We start from the raw sequence: 22,489 nt of genomic DNA, 5'->3' as shown, positions 1-22,489 counted from the left end.
TGGTCCGGGTCTCTCTCTGACTCTCTCCTGTCGGCTGTATTCAGATTCTGGATTCTCCTGTGATGGTTTGTTCAGATTACTGGATCTTCATCTGTCCTGGGTGAATGAGGCTGGTGTTGATCTGAACACAGACTCCAGATATCAGATCTCTTCTACAGGCTGTATCATCAGTCTGTCTACAACACTCATCAGTGAAGATGAAGATAAACAGTGGAGATGTGGAGTCTATCAGAGAAATCAACTGAAGACCTCAGACACGTTTACTGTCCACTATTCAGGTCAGAGAATCATCAGTCACTTTAATTAAACAGAGTCATCCTTTATGATCCTCTTTTTCTGCCATATTTACAGTAAAAGCGGGTCACACACACTGTATGTGCAGCTCAATATCACACACCAGGCGCACACACTCACATGTTATTTAATATGAAACTATTCAGATGGCGCTCTGTGGCGTGGTGGAAATATGAACAGTGTTCTGTATCGTGGCTGGGCGCTGCAGCCGCTGATTTGAGGTACCGTCGTGTGTATCCTGATAATATTCATGTTCAGAATTCTGAAATGCATGGTGCTGTGTGGTGAGATGTGTCGCCGAGTGCCGCTTCTGGTGTGTGACCCCTTCAAAATCACTCAAGGACCAACGTTTAACCTCATTCTTCTCCAAAACACTGCTATATTTACCCATTTGATGAGTGTTTGATCATTCAGACAGAATCATATTCACTGGCAGCACTTATTCCTTGATGTATTGTGTTGAATGGTGAAGGATTATCAGTGATGTTTTTAGGAGAGAATGTTCTTATTGCAATGTCTTCTGTATTTGTTTGCATTAAACACATAAAAACCCTCCTTTACAGCTAAAGGTATCAGAGCTCCAGCAGTGAGTCCAGTTCCCAACACAAACTGTGAAGATCCACAAAGTCCAAACCCAGCAGGATCTTCTACAGCAGGTCTGATCTGTGTGTTGATCACTTCTGTGCTTTATAGTGGGCAATACTGGAGTTGTCTTGTGTGTTGACTAGTTCTACTGTGATTGTCATGTTGTCCAGTGTGATTTATCAGAGCTAATGTTGATGTTTTACAGCTAAAGCTGAAGCAGAGACATTCTGTGTGATTAAACAGCAGTGACTCCAGCGCTCTTCACAACACCAGCAGCAGCTTCAGCTCAGTCTACACACTCCTCTGCTCTTCTCACCTGCACTGTACAGAGATATCACACACATGGAGAATATCGCCTGTAGATTATGACAGATTTTTTAACTTTCTCCCTCATTTGTGTGTGTGTGTGTGTGTTTGTGAGTGTGTGTGTGTGTGTGTGTGTGTGTGTGTGTGTGTGTGTGTGTGTGTGTGTGTTTCTAATGTCTTCACTGCTGTAGCACTGGTTGTGGAAATAAACTAACATCATTAAATAACACTTTTTAACTTTAAAGACTGTGTTTTGTTTGATTGTCATTATTTTTCTGTAACTCTGACTAAATGTGCTAATATTTAATCAAATCCTTTAATACTGACAGAAATAGGCAACAGCAGTGATGGTGGAGTGGAACCAGTGTAAATGGCGTGTGGTAATGTGTGTAAATTAAAGTTGAATATAACAGTGATTGTTCCATCTTGTGTTTAATGTTCCTAAATAGACTAAAGTCTTATTCAATGCTCTGTTTTTTTTTTTGTTGTTTATTATTTTTAGTTTTATTAAACATGAAGTAAAACAACACTAATTAATGTATATAGAGCTGATTTTCTAGGTCCTTTGTGGGTTCATACACACTTGCATAATTTCCTTTCAAAATTAGTTTTTCTTAACAGCAAACATCACAGGGAGAATTGCACTCCCTTCGTAGTGGACTCCAAATTCTTTTATGCCACAGCCGTGGCTCATATCAAAAGCTATAGGTGACCTATAGAGAAATGTCCAAAGCTTGCAAAAAAAAAAAAAAAAGCTTAATTTATAGTTGCTTATTTACCTGTACTCTCTCTCTCTCTCTCTCTCTCTCTCTCTCTCTCTCTCTCTCTCTCTCTCTCTCTCTCTATATATATATATATATATATATATATATATATATATATATATATATATATATATATATTCTGCAGGGCAGAAGTTGTCATAATAAAACAACAATAATAAAAATAGCCTACTTAATAATATTAATAATAGTAACAATTTCTGAATCTAAATGTTATTGTGACAACAAACACATTAAAGTAGTTTTCACATTGTTATTTGAGCACATATCTGATTTATAGGCTATTTGAGACTAGCCTGAATGTTAGCTACTGTAAGTGCTTTAATGCTTTATAATCGGATATTGAATATTCTCCATAATGTTTGTAAATGAAATGTAGGCCCTATATGTGTCGTTTACATTCAGATGGAAGACTAATGCATGTTTTGCCAAAACTAATGTTGGATTAAAATCAAACAATATAACTTACAGAAAACAAAAGCACAATTTACTGCAGATTTCCTCTAAAGAAGTTGTTATTATGGCCAGTTTATAGCAGCGTTATGGATGCTTTACATTATAACTAATGTGGTTCAAACAATGTAGAGAAATGCCCTGATTACTAATGTAACCAACGTTCCCCGAAGTAGGAATCGGAGACGTGTGTCTTCACACTTTGGGAGTTGCCAGACAACCAATCACTATAAAGAGTAAGAAAATTGTCCAAAACTGATCAAAACTCGGTTCTGCAGGTGCCGGTGATTAATCATTAGTAGAGTATATAACCAGCGTATGCGGAGTGAGCAGTTACAGTTTTAGCTGTTGAAGAGCTGAACACTCAGCTATTAGCTGGAGACACAGCTGCTGTGCTAGCTGAGACGCACATTTCCATTTCCTACTTTGGGGAGCAAGGGTTACATTAATAACCAGGACGTTCCCTTTCAGGGGAATTTCAATGTGTGTCTTCGATGTCAGTGCAAAAGCATCCCCAAGTCCTCTAGGCTCTTTAATTACTGTTATAAGGAAATTACTTAGAAAGGATTAGATTGGGGTCATAAAAGTGCTTTTACCTAGCTAATTATAGTCTAAGAATATTTAATTATGATAGAACATTGAGAAGCGTGCCAATTCCCGAAGGGGGAGAAAGCTGCTGAGGTCACCTGCTACCCAAAATGGGGAGACCTGATGGCAATACAGACATATGGGCTAGCCCTAACCAGGGGCAGTGCTACATATGATAAGCTGGTTAGCGGATAGGGAAGACACGTGTCTGTCTGAGATGGGGGAACACTCTGTGGCTGAATACGCATATGGGAACAGAAACCGTGCATAGCTGGCACCAAACCCTAGAATAATGGTAGACCAAGCATACCAGATATCATACAGGGCCAGGCACCTGGCTTCTCCACTGAGTCGGGTGCTGGGGGCCTCAGAGGAAGTCTCTAGGGTTCGCTAAACTCTATTTAGCATAGAAGAATAGGCGTACATATTTCTGGGTTAGGGTTCTACAGAATCTGTTTGAGAGGTGCTGCATACTCATGATCAAAATGAGGCACTGCTCTTTAAGTTGTGCTTTCACTCCTGGGGGACACAGCTTGCCCTGGAACAGTGAAGCGAGGGTGACGGCATCTAATATCAAGTGGGCCAACCTCTGCTTTGATACAGCACTTCCCTCCTGCCGATCATAATAGAAAAGGAGGTGCTCAGAGACGCATGCTCTACATACGGTCACAATGTGCGCAGACACAGCAATGAAAGGGTCTGCCTCCTTCCCAGGCAGTGCATGCAGGTTCATTGCCTTTTAAATAAAGTGCGGTAGGAATCATCATCATGTCCGACTCAAGAACTGTAAGCAAGCATTGCACCCAATGAGGTGGTAGCGAGCCCGGTCTGTCCCTGTGCATATTTTTGATTAGTTTAAAGACCATAAAAGTAAGGCAATCTGTAAATAGTCAACAATGCAGATGCCTGAAGTGGCACCGCGCAACCTCCACGCATGGAAACAGGGAGAGCCTGAAGGGGAGGATCCTGTACTGTCATGCTTGGCCCCGAATGCACACTGGAAAAACAGTATGAGGAGGGAAAGAGCAAGACATGGAGTAAGCATCCTCCAGATAACTCGCCTGCCTTGGACGAGGGTCTCAGCCCCCACCAGGAATAAGAAATAGCTTTATATCCTCTGCTTACAGTGGCTACTGCTTACACTGCCATCAAGGGAGGTGAGGGTAGAAGTGCACGAGGACCAGGTGAAGAAAACAGGGGCTAGGAAGATTAGTCTTATATCAGCCTGCACGTCGCATCCCTCTAGCCATCTCCAACCCCACCGAAGCAGCCTGGGAAGTGCAGCCATCATGTCCGACTCAAGAACTGTAAGCAAGCATTGCACCCAATGAGGTGGTAGCGAGCCCGGTCTGTCATCTGAACATGACAGCTTGCTCTACAATGTCACGATTGGTGTCTGATCTCTGGATTGATCAGTCAGGGATGCGGGTATCCCAGGGGATGAAACGACACAATTGCTCAAAGCTTGAATGGGGCTCGCAGTGGAGAAGTGGGGGGGCACCAGAGATGATAGATAAATCTCTACTGTGTTCCTCAGATCTCTCCGCATGTTAACCGCTTTCATGGGGAGTAACGGGGGCGGCTTGCAAGCCACAATCTCAGCTGCGCAACAGACATTCCCTTACAGTGAGAGCATGAGCTGTCTGCAAGCACAGATCAACATGCTGGACCCACAGACCTGTGATGCGGTACCTGTGCCCATCATCTGGAAATAAGAACAGCGTCTTGACTGCTCTTTTAGAAATGCCTAGCAAAACACCCAGGGACAAGAGAATCACTCAGCTCGATCGCCGCTGCTTGCATTATTCCCCACACTGGATACATGAAGCTTGATCTCACTGGATTCAGCTTAGCAGATGTTACCTCTTCAGCTGCTGTGAGGCTCTGAAGTGAAAACTCAAACTGCTCACTCTGCATGCGCTGGTTATATACTCTAATGATTAATCACCGGCACCTGCGGAGCCAAGCTCTGACAACTCATTGGCATTTATTGGCCCGTTTTCTTTCAAACAAAAACACTCATTGGCAAACTCACAAAGGGTGAAGACACATGTTCCCATGAAGAGGAACTACAGTTTTGAAATAACTTGTCACTTCATTTTCCAAATGATGCCTCATATAATTGTAGTATTGTGAGTTAAGTGGTTGTTGGGGAAACACATCCTAGAAAATGATGATAACCTGATCTGCTGCTTTACATTACAGTCATTTTGGCACATGTTGAATTTGTATCCAATTTATTTCTGTACATGAATGAGGCCTGGAACTGATCTCAGAACATACAGATGCATGTGTTTCTCTCATGTTTACATGATCAGGGGAGTGGTTCAAGTTTAACTATGTAAACAGGACAGAAGTCGTGCAGTTGTTTCAAAACAAAACAATGAAGGCTGTTGTTGTCATATCTGTTCAATCGTTATCAAATATCATTGTTCAAATATAACTTAATCATAACTACCATTCACTCAACCTTTATTATTTTAAAGCACTAATGAATAGACATTAAGATTTTATGGCCAGACAATTTCCTTTAAAGTGACCCTGACATGATGTGTATCATAAAGTGCTAAATGAAGTCCAGCAGCCATTAACAATATGAAGAGGAACTGAGCCAGAATGATTCACTCCATCAGCTAAACTGGTCTATAGGTGACTGAACACTGCTGATATAGGACTGACGTTATTCACACCTTAAAATAACCTCTCTGCATTTTGTTCAGTTTATCATTTATTTTAAAATAACAAACTAAAGACAGATGAAGAACAAGCAGATATACAGACAGATTTACAGTAGAATAGTGAGAGCTGTTGTTGAAGTGTTGATGAAGCAGAGCTTTCTGAAGAACCCTACGCCAGGAGTTTATATTGAGAAGACTTTAACACATATGTAGTCTGGTTTGCTGGAGCGTGTGAGTAAATGTGTGTGAAACCAGTGTGGTAAAAATAACTGGTGTCAACACCTAAAAACAACAGGAGTAAACCACAAGAGTGAGATCACAGCTCTGAAAATCTAATGCACATTTAATGCACAATATCAGGTTAATGTGCTTCACATAAGAAAATGTTTTTAATAATCACAAAGTATGGATAAAACAATTCAAATAGCAAAGAATAAACATTAAATTCAGATTATAAATAAGTGTATGAAAATAGTTTTAAAAGGAATATATAAGCACATATGAACAGTGTGTCAGTCAGCTGTTACTCATGCAGTAAATGCACAGACACACAGAAACAGTGTCTTCAGTCTTGATTCCTCATGTTGGAGCACATCTGATCATCTCTGAAGCAGATTCACCTGCTGTGAGGAAACTATCCTGATCATCTGACTGATCTGTGTATATCTGTGAGCAGAATACTGAGCTTATTGGAGATTTATATTAGGGATGCATGATATATCGGCGCCCATATCGTTATCGGCCGATAAACGCTATTTTTAAGATTATCGTTATCGATCCGATGTCATAATTAGGCCGATAAAGTACGTAATTGTACAGACCTGTTGGAGCTCTATGGAGCTCTCCTCACACTGTTAATTCCTTCACAGTCAGTTCTTTCTTCGCGTGGCATTGCTGTGAGTTAATAACTCAGTAAGTAACCACGTTCCTCATCATTGTAGATGTGTTTAATTGAGAGTCATTGTGTATTTTGCTTTAAATCGCCTCAGGAAAAATATTACATGAGTAAACCTTTCCTGCCCTGTCTCTTTGTTGTGTTAGATATATCAGGGGAGATTCACTTATTACTCCAGGGCCGAATAATATTAGTTTCGGGGTGAACTCTTTTCATTGCAGCTGGTGAATGAAAGAGGACACATGTAACTTGGTCCAAAATATTTATTACTTTCTGTGTGGTACAACCCCAAGTCACCAAAGAGGGAACATCACAGAAACTGGTCTCATTGCGCACATCCGCACATTTTACAACACCTATAAACATAACGGTTGTTTGTAATATGATTATTTGTTATTATCAACGCGTTGCTGGTCATGTGTTGTTGATGTAAGATTGTATTCAGTTTGATCTGAATATTCATTTTGATTACAACGAGCGCGCGAGCTGTCACTGCGCACACACACACACACACACACACACACACACACATTGTAGCACGGGGGAGAGGCGAGAGGTGAATCCAGTCAAAGGGGCTCTTAACTAGCCGCTGATTCTGTCTTTATATTCTGCTCTGTGTTTGTCATGAAGTCAGCTCAATGCAGGTTTTGTATGTAAATCAGACTCTGATGGCGACTCTGCCTCTACAGTTGAGTAAAACTGTCAGTGGTTTATTATGAACTTTTCATCGATCATTTTCCTGCGATTGACGGCAAGAACGAGCGCAGACAGTCTGATTGACAAGCAGCAGCTACATGTGACATGTCAAAACGCCAAATAGGATGAATCTGTGCCGCATTTTCTAAACGTACTCTCTGTATTTAGCTGTTGGCTTGTACGGTGGCTCTGAACTGTCAAAACCAATGACTGTAAAAAATATGGACGACGCGACAGCCCCTTTTCCCATTGAACGCCTTGAGGGCAAAACGCCTGCTTGACGGGCACAAACTGTCGCAAAAGACTGCTGAAATTGGAGCCTTGACATGCGCAGAAGGACTGTCTGATGGAGCCAGAGGAGGAGCCGCGAAAATGAGCGGAGTCGAGCTTCCAACCAAACGCTTTATGTAAAATCAACCACGCCCCCCCAACTTCTCAGCATGCGTTTGCTGTCATATCAACACAAATGGATGTGATAACGTTAACAAATATGAGTGTTATATATATTTAATCGCAGCAGCTCCGGGCCGCAGCGCATAACCTACTCACGGCGTCGCCGGCTACTTCCGGCTCGCATGCGGCAGTGCCGGCTCGCTCGGCCGCCGCATCTGGCTCGATTGACTCGGGCTGGAATCGGGCAGTGAGTCCAGGCATCCGGAGTAGGTCCAGACGAGGTAGTCAGTCTGAGCTCTGAGGGGTAAGTATCCGGCAGGCGAGAATCTAGCCGGAACTGGCCCGAGTGTATTTTGCCATCTGGGTGGTTAGACGTGTATCAGCAAACTAATAAAGCCCGAAAAAAGCCCTGACCTTAGCGAATAAACAGTGTTCCACCAGATCATGTATGTCAGAAACTGTAGTTTACTGCTGAACTCATTTTGTCATGGTAAAATAACACAGAAATCGAATAATAACACTTCAGTCTCCTGCCGAAGCTCAGACGCGCTGCTTTGAGAAACTGTCAATCACAGCTGTCAATCACGATGACACGCCCAGCATTAAATTACTGCTAAAAACAAACTGTTTACACAAATGAAGATCTGCACCTATTTCAGCACAATAATCAGTGCCTTAATCCACCTGAACCATCTTTCAGGACATTTTATTGCAAGTGTAATATTTTTTTTTATTTGGGCTCAAGTCTCCTTCATTAACACGGAGGAGGCGGGCTTTATGACTTGTACTGCAGCCAGCCCCCAGGGGGCGATCTAACGGCCGAGACCTTCACTCAAACGCAGGCTTGCGGCACACTTGGTCAAAACACCTCTGATAAAGGCTTTATCGGACATGACGTATTTGTACATGTGTACATCACTGTAACATGTTTTATTCATGACCATTTGAGCTGGTTTCAGTCCTTAGCTTTCATTTTCATCTTATTTAAATATATTTATCTTGCTTGTTAATTAAATACCATTTTGTTATTTAAACTATTATTTTTATGCAACAATCAACTTGCATTTTAATTTGCGATGAAGAAAAGGAAATAATTTTTTGCATGCTGATTTATGTGAAATCGTGAATAATATAGGTCTATAATCACCTTGCAATTTTAAAGTTATAGCTTTGCTTTTGCTTTGAGTATAGACTATTCAGTTCATAAGAGCAGTTCAATCGTTTATGAAGTTTGCTGTATAAAAACATAACAATTTAAAATATTTATAATTATTGGCCTATACATATCGGCTATCGGCCTCCAAGTCTGAAGTATTATCGGTTATCGGTATCGGCTAAAAAATCCATATCAGTGCATCCCTAATTTATATACCAGTAATAACACTTACAGTGGGGCAAAATGGCATTTAGTCAGCAACTAATTGTGCAAGTTCTTCCACTTTAAAAGATGAGAAAGGCCTGTAATTTACACCACAGGTAAACCTCAACTATGAAAAAATTAAAAATATAATAAAATAAGAAAAATAAAATCTAAAGAATTTATTTGCTAATTATGGGGAAAACTAAGTATTTGGTCCACAACAAATTTTCACCTCAATACTTTGTTATATACCTTTTGCTGGCAATGACAGAGGTCAAATGTTTTCTGTATGGGGGTGGGGGGGGGGTGCCAGATCCTCTTAAATTCTCAGAATGGCGGGTGCCAAATCCTGCTAAATCCCCTGAATTATGTGCACCAGATCCTCCTGAATTCCCAGAACGACCAGAGCCTCCACCTGATTCCCACGAATGGCTGTCACATCCATGTGACTTCCCAGAGCCGCTGGAGCTGTGTGACCATCCAGTGTTGCCAGAGCTGTGTGACGATCCAATGTCGCCAGAGCTGCGTGAACCACCAGTGTCTCCTGACCCACTGGGGTTATATGAACTACCAGTGCCTCCTGACTAACTGGGGTCATATGAATGGTCAATGTGTGCTGATCTGAATCTTTGTGCTCCAGTCTTTCAGTGCTCCAGGCCCTTCGCAGCTCCATGCTTCAGGCACTCCTCCACTGCATGATCCTAGCCCTCCGTCCCTTCACCTGTTCTGCCTCTGCTCCATCTCCATCCTGGGCTTGTGTTTGAAGCATCTGGAAGCCACCTTTATAGGGGGACTCTGTCCCAATCATCAGCGATCTAGTCCATAGAGTTCTCACTGGAGAACTGCAATCCTGTCACCATATGGACTACAAATGCTGTCATGCACCTCACACACACCTGTTCTGGTTTTTCGTTGATTACAACAAAGGGAGCTGCTTATTGATGGATTACACGCACACACTTCTGGTAGAGTCTTGTTCACTGATTACCTGTAACATTACAAAGTGTTATCCTCGTCTAGTCTTTCTGTGCCTTTTGACCCTTTTCCTTGTTTTGTTTCTGTTGTTTTCGCCGCCTGTCCTGACCGTTCACTTGTTCTTGACTACACTTCTGGATTACCCTTGACACTGTTTGTACCCGTTTGACCATTGCCTGCCTGACTACTCTTGTGTAATAAACTGCACGTGGATCCTCAACTCTGTCATTCAGCGTCCCACAGTTACAGACATCAATACCTGTGCTCAAAATGACCTCTCTGCATTTCAGTCTAGATCAGTTCAGCATTTATTTCATAATAACAAACTAAAGACAGATGAAGAACAAGCAGATATACAGACAGATGTACAGTAGAATAGTGAGAGCTGTTGTTGAAGTGTTGATGAAGCAGAGCTTTCTGAAAGATGAACAGAGACTCAGAGCTGCTGTGTAGAGTTGGAGAATCATTGATCCATTAAAGATCATTAAAGATCATCACTGATTTTAGACCCTTTTTAAGTCCACCAGAGAAGAAGAATACTTGTGTTGCTGATCGCTTCAGCTCAGTGTAGTTTGATGAATCTGCTGTAAAATGGCAGATGAAGAGCTTTGTGGTGATTATTAAAGCACTGACAGTGGTCCACACTCTCTACTTAGGGCCCCTAGAAGTCTAGCATCAGCTCTGAGACACAGTGTTAGTTTAATGCTGCTTGTTCTTCCTCTTTCTGTGTTTCTGCTTTGTGTTCTCAGAAAACCCCACGCCAGGAGTTTATATTGAGAAGACTTTAACACATATGTAGTCTGGTTTGCTGGAGCGTGTGAGTAAATATGTGTGAAACCAGTGTGGTAAAAATAACTGAGTGTAGACACGCAAAAACAACAGGAGTAAACCACAAGAGTGAGATCACAGCTCTGAAAATCTAATGCACATTTAATGCACAATATCAGGTAAATGTGCTTAATAATCACAAAATATGTATTAAACTATTAAAACAGCAAAGAATAAACATTAAAATCAGATTAAGTGTCTGAAAAGAGTCTTAAAAGACTGTAAAAGCACATATAAACAGTGTCAGTCAGCTCACTCGTCATCATTTACTCTAAACACAGAGCTGAAACTAGCATAGAGAAGGAGCACACTGTGCTTTAATGAGCTTTATGGGTTCATTCTTCAGATATTATTAGTGACCCCCTGATTTAACCTACATGAAGAGGGTTAAAGGATTGAGAATGGGAAGCAGGGAAATGGAGGGAGGGAGGGTTATAAGAACAGTGTTAGAGCGATGGTCTTCCTTAAATAAGTTTAAGGGAGTAGGTGATTGGTTAAGGAGAGAAAGTGAGGCGTGGTTCCCCCGCTGAACCTTTATTAACAAGTTAACTCTATTAAGATAATCTGGTATTGGAGTTGGAGTTGTGTTATTATATTAATATATGAATGTTTTGTCCACTGTTTTCCCACTCGAGCTCCTCAATAATGTCTGTGTGCGTCCCTGTCTGCAGTTCTCCTCCTGATTTGAACAGCGCTCCACAATGACATTATTAACTTTAGAGTGAAATGAAGGAGGAAATGATCCGAGTTTGCAGATCTTGATCAATCACACACACTGTTCTCCATTAGACGTCTCTTTCTGACACACACAGATCTATCTTCAGTAGGCAGAGAGATTAATATTGAGGAGAACATCTCTCCAGAAATAAGCACATCTTTACCAACAGTGGATGAAGTGTTGAAACTCTTCTAAATGAATCTGATGATTGTGTTTGTGTCTCTGTACATGTTGAGTCCCATCAGAAGAGTTCAAAACAGTCAAGAGTTGATTTCTGCATTCTTCATGTCAAGATTAATCCTGGACTTGAACTCAAACACTGCTGCTGAGCTGATTGGCTGAAGTGTGTTGAGTTGTCCACTATAAACTGGTGTAGTGTCAGGAAGACAAAGAGTGAGGCTGATCTGAGAGGAAGCTGCAGAAGCACAGGAAGAGCTGCTGCTGTTTAAACAAGAGCTCAACATATATATATATATATAAAGCAGAAGACGAGTGTCAGACACACAGAATGGCTGATAGGAGTCCTCTGTTTCTGCTGCTCATCTTCTGGACACTCAGCACAGGTAAACACTGCTGTTCATCATCTACAAGATTATAAACTCAGCACTTCAGCTCATTATTCTGCAGATTTTTAATCAGTTGTTTCTTGGACAAATGTTGTCGTATTATAATAAAGTGTAGATTAATGGGAAGTTGAATGAAAAAATTATTCAGCTTTCAGATGATGTAAAATCCGTCATGGTTGTATATATAATTACATTGCTTTAAAAAACTAAATTAGACTCTTATGACACAAATGTCTTTTAAACTCAGATGCAATGTTCTGCTCATTTTAAGAGATTTAGAAAGTGAATTAAACAAACCAATTTTAAAAATTACATTTTTACAGTGTTTATATTTACAATATTTACATCTGCTTATATGATGATATATGTCTAACAGTACAGTATATACACTTTGGAGAAATATGATAAGCACTAAGATGTTTACTGAATGTAATTTAAGATTAAATAACATTTTTATTTGCTGTTTTTGATTGTTAGCGTGCAGTAAATTATGACATTTAATAGTATGTGTGTTTCAGGTGTGTTTGGAGAGACTCATGTGTTCAGCAGTTCTGGAGAAACTGTTTATCTGCCCTGTAGAAACACTGATCAACACTGCAGAACATCAGGAACTACATGGACCTACAGCAGAGACAGACAGACAGCAACAGTTGCAATGTTTACTTTAGGGGAAAAGAAGAGAAACTCAGAGAGACTGAATCTGGGCTCTGACTGCTCTCTGATCATCAGTAGAGTCACAACAGAAGATGCTGGAATTTACATCTGCCAGCAGTGGAGTGGACGAGGAGGACACCAGTATGGAGCTGATTCACGTGTGTTTCTGCTTGTTGTTGCTGGTAATTTCCTCCTCATGTGTTCAGTTTAATCAGGGCTGAATTCTGTGTTTCAGCTCATGATTAGTGATTTGTGTCTTCTGTTCACTTTCAGTCTCTCCATCATCATCATCTTCATCATCATCTTCATCTGATATTGGTCCGGGTCTCTCTCTGACTCTCTCCTGTCGGCTGGTCTTGTATTCTGGATTCTCCTGTGATGGTTTGTTCAGTTCTGAGGATCTTCATCTGTCCTGGGTGAATGAGGCTGGTGTTGATCTGAACACAGACTCCAGATATCAGATCTCTTCTACAGGCTGTATCATCAGTCTGTCTACAACACTCATCAGTGAAGATGAAGATAAACAGTGGAGATGTGGAGTCTATCAGAGAAATCAACTGAAGACCTCAGACACGTTTACTGTCCACTATTCAGGTCAGAACATCAGTCACTTTAACTCACATTAACATCACTGAACCACAAGTATTGTCTTAATTCATCATGATCATGTATTAGTTATGGGGGATAATATTGTGGCTCATTTCCACTGACTGGTACAGTACGGTACGGTTCGGGTCGGTACGGGTCTCCTTTATCAGGCTTGTGTTTCCACTACCAAGAACCCTTTTTTATGTAACCAGTTCCAGTAAAACTACACACAGCAGACATTATTTAGGTTCATATATATACATACATATTTCTGCAGACAGAATCTCCAGATGCACAGCCTCTGTCACCAGACACGTTCTCATTGTCACAATGTTCACCACTCTTGGGTTTTTCAAAAAAGATGGAGGAACTGGTGTGTGCTGGAACTAAACTTTCACACTCCATTGCCGCAAGCCCCCAGTTACCAACCAAAAAGCGGCCTGCTCCACAACCACCTATGAGCCCACCTGGAAGAGCCCTCCGATCACACCGCCAGGGCCCAAACAACAACGCCCCATCTTCAGCTGGTGAACACAAGAGCTCTCTGTGATGTGTGTCGGGGACCTGCTTAGATAACAGTGTCTTTATCAAATGTTTTCAGAACAAGCAGGAACCCAGTGTTTCTGTAGCTTTCTCTAAGCAGATATGTGTTGTGTTAAGTGACAGAAAACCAAAGACTTCATCAGGCCGTTTAGCAAATCATTCAAATCTGGTGTCTATTAAATGTAGATCTGAAACTTCTATAGAAAAAACAGCTAAAACTGTTAAGTTAGCGCTTTTAAACATCAGATCACTCAATAATAAGTCACTTTTAGTCAATGATTTTATCAACACAAATTGCCTTGATTTTATGCTTTTAACTGAAACTTGGCTAGATGACAGTTGTAGCGCAGCAGTTCTGAATGAAGCAGCTCCTTTAAACTTTGACTTTTTGAGTGTTTGCAGAGCTAATAGGAGAGGTGGAGGCATCGCTGCCCTGTTTAAAGATGTGTATGAATGTAAACAAGTGTCATTTGGTGACTATCTGTCTTTTGAATATCTGAGTATAGCACTAAAAGGTGCTCCACGCATCTTACTGATCATTATCTACAGACCTCCAAAATATTCTCCAGCTTTTATTGAGGATTTTACAGAGCTGTTATCAATAGTAACCTCTGAATTTGATTATTTTAGTATTGCTGGGGATTTTAATATTCACATTGATAATCCAGAAATCAATGCTGTAAAAGAACTGATGACTGTTTTTAACACTTTTGATCTGACTCAGCATGTTCAAGGACCCACACACAATCGTGGACACACTCTTGATCTACTTATAACTAAGGGTTTACACATTTCATCAACTGTTGTTAAGGATGTGGCACTATCTGATCATTTCTGTATCTTTTTTGATATATTGATCACTCCAGCTATTAAAGACAGATCTGTCTCTGTCAGAAAGAGATGCATAAATGAGAACACTAGTGAGCAGTTTATGAAGGCCATATCGCTAGCACCAAGTATATCTGCAGATTCTGTTGATGCTCTCCTTGATTTGTTCAATTCTAAAATTGAGAATGTCATAAATGACATCGCTCCTGTTAAAGTCAAGAAGATGACTGGCAGGCAAAAGGGATCTTGGACAAGATCACCGAGAGTACAAATGATGAAAAGACAGTGCAGAAAAGCTGAGCGTATGTGGAGAAAGACGAAACTAGTAGTCCATTATAATATCTATAAAGACAGTCTTCATGCCTTTAATATGGAACTAAACACTGCTAGACAGACTTTCTTTTCAAGCCTTATAAACAGCAACTTAAATAATGCTCGTACACTCTTTGCAACGATAGAGAGACTCACAAACCCCCCCAGTCAGATTCCAAGTGAGCTCCTCTCTAAAAGCAAATGTAATGAGTTTGCTCATTTCTTCACTGATAAGATCAATAATATCAGAAAGGCAATCAGCTCATCCAATCAGTCAAGTTGTGTCGATATCAAACAAGCTCAACCACAACTTAAGAAATCAGACATTATGTCTGATTTCATGGCAATTAACAGCAAAATCTTAGAAGAGATTGTGCAAGTTATGAAAACATCAACCTGCAGTCTTGACACGCTCCCGACATCATTCTTCAAAACGGTGTTTACATGTTTAGAAATGGATCTTCTAAAAGTGGTAAATGCTTCACTTCTATCAGGGATTTTTCCAACCTCACTTAAAACTGCAGTTGTTAAACCCCTCTTGAAGAAGAGCAACCTGGATAACACCCTACTGAGCAATTACAGGCCAATCTCAAATCTCCCTTTCATTGGCAAAATCATTGAAAAAGTTGTTTTTAACCAGGTCAACAAGTTCTTAAACTTCAGGGGGTGTTTAGACAATTTTCAATCGGGGTTCAGAGCACATCACAGTACAGAGAGCGCTCTTATAAAGATAATCAATGATATACGCCTAAATACAGATTCAGGTAAAATAACAGTGCTGGTATTGTTGGATCTCAGTGCTGCATTTGACACTGTCGATCACAGCATACTTCTGGATAGGCTGGAAAACTGGGTTGGGCTATCTGGCACGGTCCTCAAATGGTTTAGATCTTACCTAGAAGGTAGAGGTTACCATGTCAGTATAGGTGACCATAGGTCGAGGTGGACACCCATGACGTGTGGAGTCCCACAAGGCTCGATTCTGGCACCTCTCCTGTTCAACCTTTACATGCTCCCTCTGAGCCAAATAATGAGAAAGAACCAAATCTCCTACCACAGCTATGCTGATGACACTCAGATCTACCTAGCCTTACAGCCTAATGACTACAGCCCCATTGACACCCTCTGCCAATGCATCGATAAAGTGAGCAATTGGATGTGCCAAAACTTTCTTCAGTTAAACAAAGAGAAAACTGAAATTATTGTGTTTGGAAACAAAGATGAGGTTCTCAAGGTAAATGCGTACCTTGGCACTAAAGGTCAAATGACAAAAAATAAGGTCAAGAATCTTGGTGTGACTCTGGAGTCAGATCTGAGTTTCAACAGTCATGTCAAAGCAGTCAGTAAATCAGCATACTATCATCTCAAAAACATAGCAAGAATCAGATGCTTTGTTTCTAGTGAAGATTTAGAAAAACTTGTTCATGCTTTTATCAGCAGCAGGGTGGATTACTGTAATGGACTCCTCACTGGTCTTCCTAAAAAGACAGTCAGACAGTTACAGCTCATCCAGAACGCTGCAGCCAGAATTCTAACCAGAACCAGAAAATCAGAGCACATCACACCTGTCCTCAGGTCTTTACACTGGCTGCCAGTTACATTCAGAATAGATTTTAAAGTATTATTACTGGTCTATAAATCACTAAATGGCCTAGGACCTAAATACATCACAGATATGCTCACTGAATACAGACCTAACAGATCACTCAGATCATTAGGATCATATAAACTAGAAGTTCCAAGAGTTCAGTCAAAGCAGGGTGAATCAGCTTTTAGCCACTATGCCCCTCGCTGCTGGAATCAGCTTCCAGAAATGATCAGATGTGCTCCAACATTAGGCACATTCAAATCAAGACTGAAAACACATCTGTTTAGCTGTGCCTTTACTGAATGAGCACTGTGCTGCGTCCGACAGATTGCACTATCATGTTTTTCTCTTCTTCTTCATTCTTTTATATCACATTTTACCTGTTTTTATGTTTTGTTTTGTTTTTATGCATTTTTATTATTTGTTTTTATTTTTATTTTACTTGTTTCTTTTATTCTTCTTTATGTAAAGCACTTTGAATTGCCATTGTGTATGAAATGTGCTATATAAATAAACTTGCCTTGCCTTGCCTAGGTTCAAAAGCAACAGGTAATATAGGCCGGTCAGAGCAGACCTCTCATCTGCGTCTTTACTCTTCAGCAGCACGTGTAGCCTCTGTTAGAGAGTCATTCCCTCATTCTGAGTTCATATTATATCAGTCCAAAAGGTGATGATAAATGTTAAACAAGACGGTTTGTTCATGTTTGCTGAAGAAATAATGTGCTCCAGCTTCTCCTTTGTTTTCCCGCGCTTCACTCTCGTGTTTGTCAGTGTCTGACAGGATCGAGTTTCAAAAGCACGTCAATAATCAAGCGCACGTTATCATCATCATCAGCTCAAGAAGTTTGTTATTTCAGATATAGACGCGCAGCGAGCGCAAATAAGGAAGCAAAACCGCTCGTGCTTCAGACTGGCTCGTAAAAGAACTACGGGGCTCAGGGTAATTCTGCTTTATTCCATTGCTTTGTGGCTGTTCATCAAGACGACAACAAGGTGTGTTTGAGCCCGGCTCGACCATGGCTTGTCATTATATGTACAGTTGAAGTCAGAATTATTCACCACTTTTGATTTTTTTTTCTTTTTTAAATATTTCCCAAATGATTTTTAACAGAGCAAGGAAATGTTCACAGTGTGTCTGATAATATTTGTTCTTCTGGAAAAAGTCTTATTTGTTTAATTTTGGCAAGAATAAAAGCAGTTTTTAGGTTTTTAAAAAACATTTTTGGGACAAAATTAGTAGCCCCTTTAAGCTATTTTTTCCCCGATAGTCTACAGAACAAACCATCATTATACAATAACTTGCCTAATTACCCGAACCTGCCTAATTACCCTAATTACCCTAATGAAGCCTTTTAATATCACTTTAAGCTGTATAGAAGTGTCTTGAAGAATATCTAGTCTAATATTATTTACTGTCATCATGACAAAGAGAAAATAAATCAGTTATTAGAGATGAGTTATTAACACTATTATGATTAGAAATGTGCTGAAACAATCTGCCCTCCATTTAACAGAAATTGGGGAAAAAATAAACGGGCGCTAACAATTCAGGGACGCTAATAATTCAGGATGGCTAATAATTCTGGCTTCAACTGTATATATAATTCTACTGTAATCTCTCGCTGTGTATTTTAAGCATGGCATGTTTTTGTTTTCATTCTGGGTTGTTGCGTGAGTGAATGATGCATCTCTGTAAACCAATAGTGTTCAGCTGTGCGTCTAGCTCCGCCTTTTGGTACCCTTTCTATTGTTTGGTACCCTTTTGAAAGGGTGCCTAAAAATTGGTACGGTTCAGTTCGGGATGCTTATTGACAGTGGAAATGGCCATAAAAGCGTACCAAGCCAAACCATACCGTACCACTCAGTGGAAATGGGTCAATAGAAAAGGGTCTGTCTCTGGCACATGCACACTCAAATATGCACACGTGTAATGTGAACACCTGACACTAACTCTAACCCTCACAGTGACGTCACACATCACATGATCATCCTCTCATTCTCACTCTCTGTATGTTTTCGGCTGCTTCCTTTTCCTCACTCAAACACTGTTATCTGTGTCAGTCGTGCTGCTTCTTGATTGTAAGATCTCATTTACACACATACTGATAAATGTTCAGGTTAAACTATAACCTGTAGTGATGATCCAGCACTGACAATCCTTTCTGCTGTCTGAGCATCTCTCACACTGACCCGGCTCATCCAGACATACTTACTGTCCAGCGCTGAGTCTGTTCATAACTGCTGATATTCTACATGTTTAATATAAATACAGAATCTTTATACTCTATAATAGCCTTCATATTGATCTTGATATTCAGTAAAAGTAAAAGTTCACTGCACAATGCTAGAGTTATAGTGTGTGTTGGAGATGCAATGCTTGTGAATGGGCTCACAGAACCCCACCCCTAACCCCACCCCTCACAGTGACGTCACTCGCTCCATTGCGTGTATTGTGTCTGACACTGCATCTCTGAGGGATGCAATCTCAGCTTACATCATAAAGGCTGCATCCAGATACTATTGGAGTGTTGATGAGTTATTAAACTGATGTTCTGATACTGTATGATTCATATTCACCTTCATCTTCTACAGCTGAAGCTAAAACAAAAACAACAACAACAACAACAACAACAACAGCAGCAGCAGCAGCAGCAACAACAACAACAACAACAAAGACTCCAGACCACAACAAAAACAAGAAATCAAAAAACCCCAGAGCTTCTTCACCAGGTCTGAACAGACATCAGTGCTTTATTATGACTTATTTCGCATTATTATGAGTATTGTTGAGTTATCTGGAGTGTTTCTGACTGATTAATCTATGATTGACCTTTATTCATAAACCTCCACCACTTAATATTATTTAGCAGGACCTCTCTACTCTGTGTGTTTTGTTTTCTCTTACAGCTCCAGATTCTAAAACTAAAGCAGAGCTGAAACCACAAACAGAAACATCAGCAGAGACACCTAAAGGTTATAGTGTGTGTTGATGAGTTATTAAACTGATGTTCTGCTATGATTCATATTAACGCTCATCTTTTACAGCTGAAGCTCAAACAGCAGCAGCAGCAGTGACTCCAGACCACAACACAAACACAACAACACAAGCAGCAGGATCTTCATCAGCAGGTCTGAACACTCTCACAGACGCCAGTGCTGTATTATGAGTTTATTATTTATTGAGTATTCATGAGATATCAGAAATATTTTTACTAATTAAACTATGAACGACTCTCACAACCTGATTCTGTAACATTATTGACAACTACAAAACCAGATCATATAACAGATACAGGATGATGATGATGATGATGATGATGATGAAGATGATGTCATTGATGTAATTGATGATGTCACTACAATAATAATTTTGTCTGCTTTTAACCAAAATATGTGCATTAGGAGTCGTTCACAGCAAGCATATAACAATATAGATGAAGATACTGCTTAACATTCAGAATGAGATGAACAGAGAGAGAGAGAGAGAGAGAGAGAGAGAGAGAGAGAGAGAGAGAGAGAGAGAGAGAGAGAGTGTGTGTGTGTGTGTGTGTGTGTGTGTGTGTGTGTGTGTGTGTGTGTGTGTGTGTGTGTGTGTGTGTGTGTGTGTGTGTGTTGACTAGATTGTGTGTTGACTATAAATGCTGCACTGAGGACATCTGCTGGCCACAAGCAGAAAAACCCACCAATAAGACCCACTTTGCTACTGAATGCAGTGTTCATCATCATCATCATCATCATCATATTCATCCTCCCAGTGTGAATAATAAGTTTAGAGTCAGAGCATCATCATCATCATCATCATCTTCAGTCTTCAGTGTTAAGTTAGTGTGTTGTAGTCCTGAATGCTCTTTATCTGACTGAGTGCTTCTGTTGTTCAGTGCTTTCAGTTCTGCTTTCTGCTGCTGCTTTGGCTGTTTTCATCGCTGCTGTTCTGTGTTTGATCCAGCGCAGAAGAAGAGCTGGTGAGTCTCACATTTACTCCAATTACAAACACTAATAAAGAAGTGATTTCCACATTTACTTTGACTGCAGACAATACAACAGCACATTATTTAATGTGTTCCTCGTGGTTTTTATTTATTTATTTAATTTTTTATTTATTATTTTATTAAAAAATAAACGCATCTACTTTAATTTTAATTCTTGCAACCCCCTATAAGTTGTATCAGTGCAGCATTGAGCACTTTGTAATGTTGCCGTTCCTTTACACAACACTTATAAGGTGCTTTAACAGTCAGTGTTTTCTCCTCAATCCTCAGCAGCTCATCAAAGAGCGAGCGGTGAATCAGCGGTGAGTTCAGTAACGCCAGTCATTTAGATGGACTGATTGATTTAGTGTGTTTAAAGCTCAGTAAAGTGTCCCTCATGCAGTGTTTGTTGTGTAAAGGTCAAAGATGAGAATCAAGTCCACTATCAAACAATCTACATGTCCATTAATCCTGCTGCCAGAGCCCATGTGAGTGGCCCAAATCAGTGATTTCTCCACATCTTCAGGCGGATTGAGTGGATTCAGCTTGATTCTGCTCTTCTGCATTGTGTTTAGGAGCAGACGGAGGATTCAGTCACTTATTCTGAGGTCACTTGTGCTGGGAAAAAGCCGGAGAAATCAGCCAGTGTGAGTAGATTCAGCACAATCAGAGTGTGTGTGTGTGTGTGTGTGTGTGTGTGTGATGATGATGATGATGATGATGAGCTGAATCTGTTTCTCAGGATGATGATGGTAATGACTCAGTGACTTACGCCGCCGTCAGCAGAAGAGCTTAATGTGTGCAGAAGAAGAAAAAGAGCCTTCAGGAATAAAGATCAACACAAACAGGCAGAAATCACAGCAGCATCACTGCAGCATTTCAGGAGCACAAGTTTCCCTCAAATGCGCAGATTCAGGACTTTAGTGTGGAGAATTGGAGAGATTTAGAGCAGAACAAACACAGCTGGAATATTACTGCACTGGAAAGAGGACAAAGCAGCTGTTCTGAAGGAGAGAAAGAAAGAAAGAAAGAAAGAAAGAAAGAAAGAAAGAGAGAAAGAGAGAAAGAAAGAGAGAAGGAGAGAGAGAGAGAGAGAGAGAGAAAGAAAGAAAGAAAGAAAGAAAGAGAGAAAGAAAGAAAGAAAGAGAAAGAGAGAAAGAAAGAAAGAAAGAAAGAGAGAAAGAAAGAAACTAAAGAAACTAAAGAAACTAAAGAAACTAAAGCTCTTGAGTCTTCAGTGAAATTAACTCGCTCTAAAACTGGAAACTCTTTACACCTTTTATAAAAGCTTACAATAAACTAAACTATGTTTCTATTTGACAGAGAATTACTAACACACTGAGGAAATCTGCAATATTAATCTCTCTGTTCAGCTCATTATATTAATAGTTTTGTAATGGTTTGCTTTATAGAAATGTATTATTAATGTCTTCTTACTAACATCATATTCATGTTTATGTGTTGTAGAAAAAACCTTTTTAGCTTTCACATCAAATTAAAAGTACTAAAGGGATGTTATGTGTCTGTATAAACGTTTCAGATTAAGCTTTTGTGAAAATAAAATGTCAAACTAAGAGTGAAATAAAGTTCATGATCACTAATAGTGTAACACGGGGAGTGACACAGACAACTGAAGTAGGATCCATGTGCAGGTTTATTCAGTGGTCAGGCAAGCAATGGTCAACACAGGTGTAAACAGATGTATAGAGGAAGTCCAGAATCGTAGTCAAATAACAGGCGGGAGGTCGTAAGACAGGCGGCAGACTAGGACAAACGGCTAACAAGGCTCAGGTCTAAACACAGGAAAACAAGACAAGGAAACACATTGTACAGATGAACAAGACTCTGCAATCTGAGTGAGTGAGTGTGCTGCTTATATAGTGTGTGTAAT

General features: G+C 40.2%; 1 protein-coding gene across 6 annotated transcripts in view; it reads left to right on the top strand.

Moving 5' to 3' along the window:
* dicp1.19 (diverse immunoglobulin domain-containing protein 1.19) overlaps nucleotides 1-22,180 on the top strand; it is a gene marked incomplete in the record, with an annotated part of 65,320 nt that extends 43,140 nt beyond the window's left edge. Inside the window, 10 exon segments of one of the 6 annotated variants that reach the window (NM_001442755.1) lie at nucleotides 12,644-12,953; nucleotides 13,045-13,365; nucleotides 19,223-19,360; nucleotides 19,676-19,759; nucleotides 20,509-20,592; nucleotides 20,893-20,921; nucleotides 21,018-21,086; nucleotides 21,174-21,245; nucleotides 21,341-21,605; nucleotides 21,812-22,180. In NM_001442755.1, coding sequence (NP_001429684.1) covers nucleotides 12,644-12,953; nucleotides 13,045-13,365; nucleotides 19,223-19,360; nucleotides 19,676-19,759; nucleotides 20,509-20,592; nucleotides 20,893-20,921; nucleotides 21,018-21,086; nucleotides 21,174-21,245; nucleotides 21,341-21,394 — 1,161 coding nt within the window. 6 annotated transcript variants of the gene reach the window in all.
* Between the last annotated feature and the right edge of the window lie 309 nt (nucleotides 22,181-22,489).

This window comes from Danio rerio, chromosome 3 (genome assembly GCF_052040795.2).
Source record: "Danio rerio strain M-AB ecotype USA chromosome 3, GRCz13ab, whole genome shotgun sequence".
In the NCBI taxonomy this organism is placed as follows: Eukaryota; Metazoa; Chordata; class Actinopteri; order Cypriniformes; family Danionidae; genus Danio; species Danio rerio.
The sequence above is the reverse complement of the archived record's forward strand: the minus strand, read 5'-3'. Positions and strand labels throughout refer to the sequence as shown.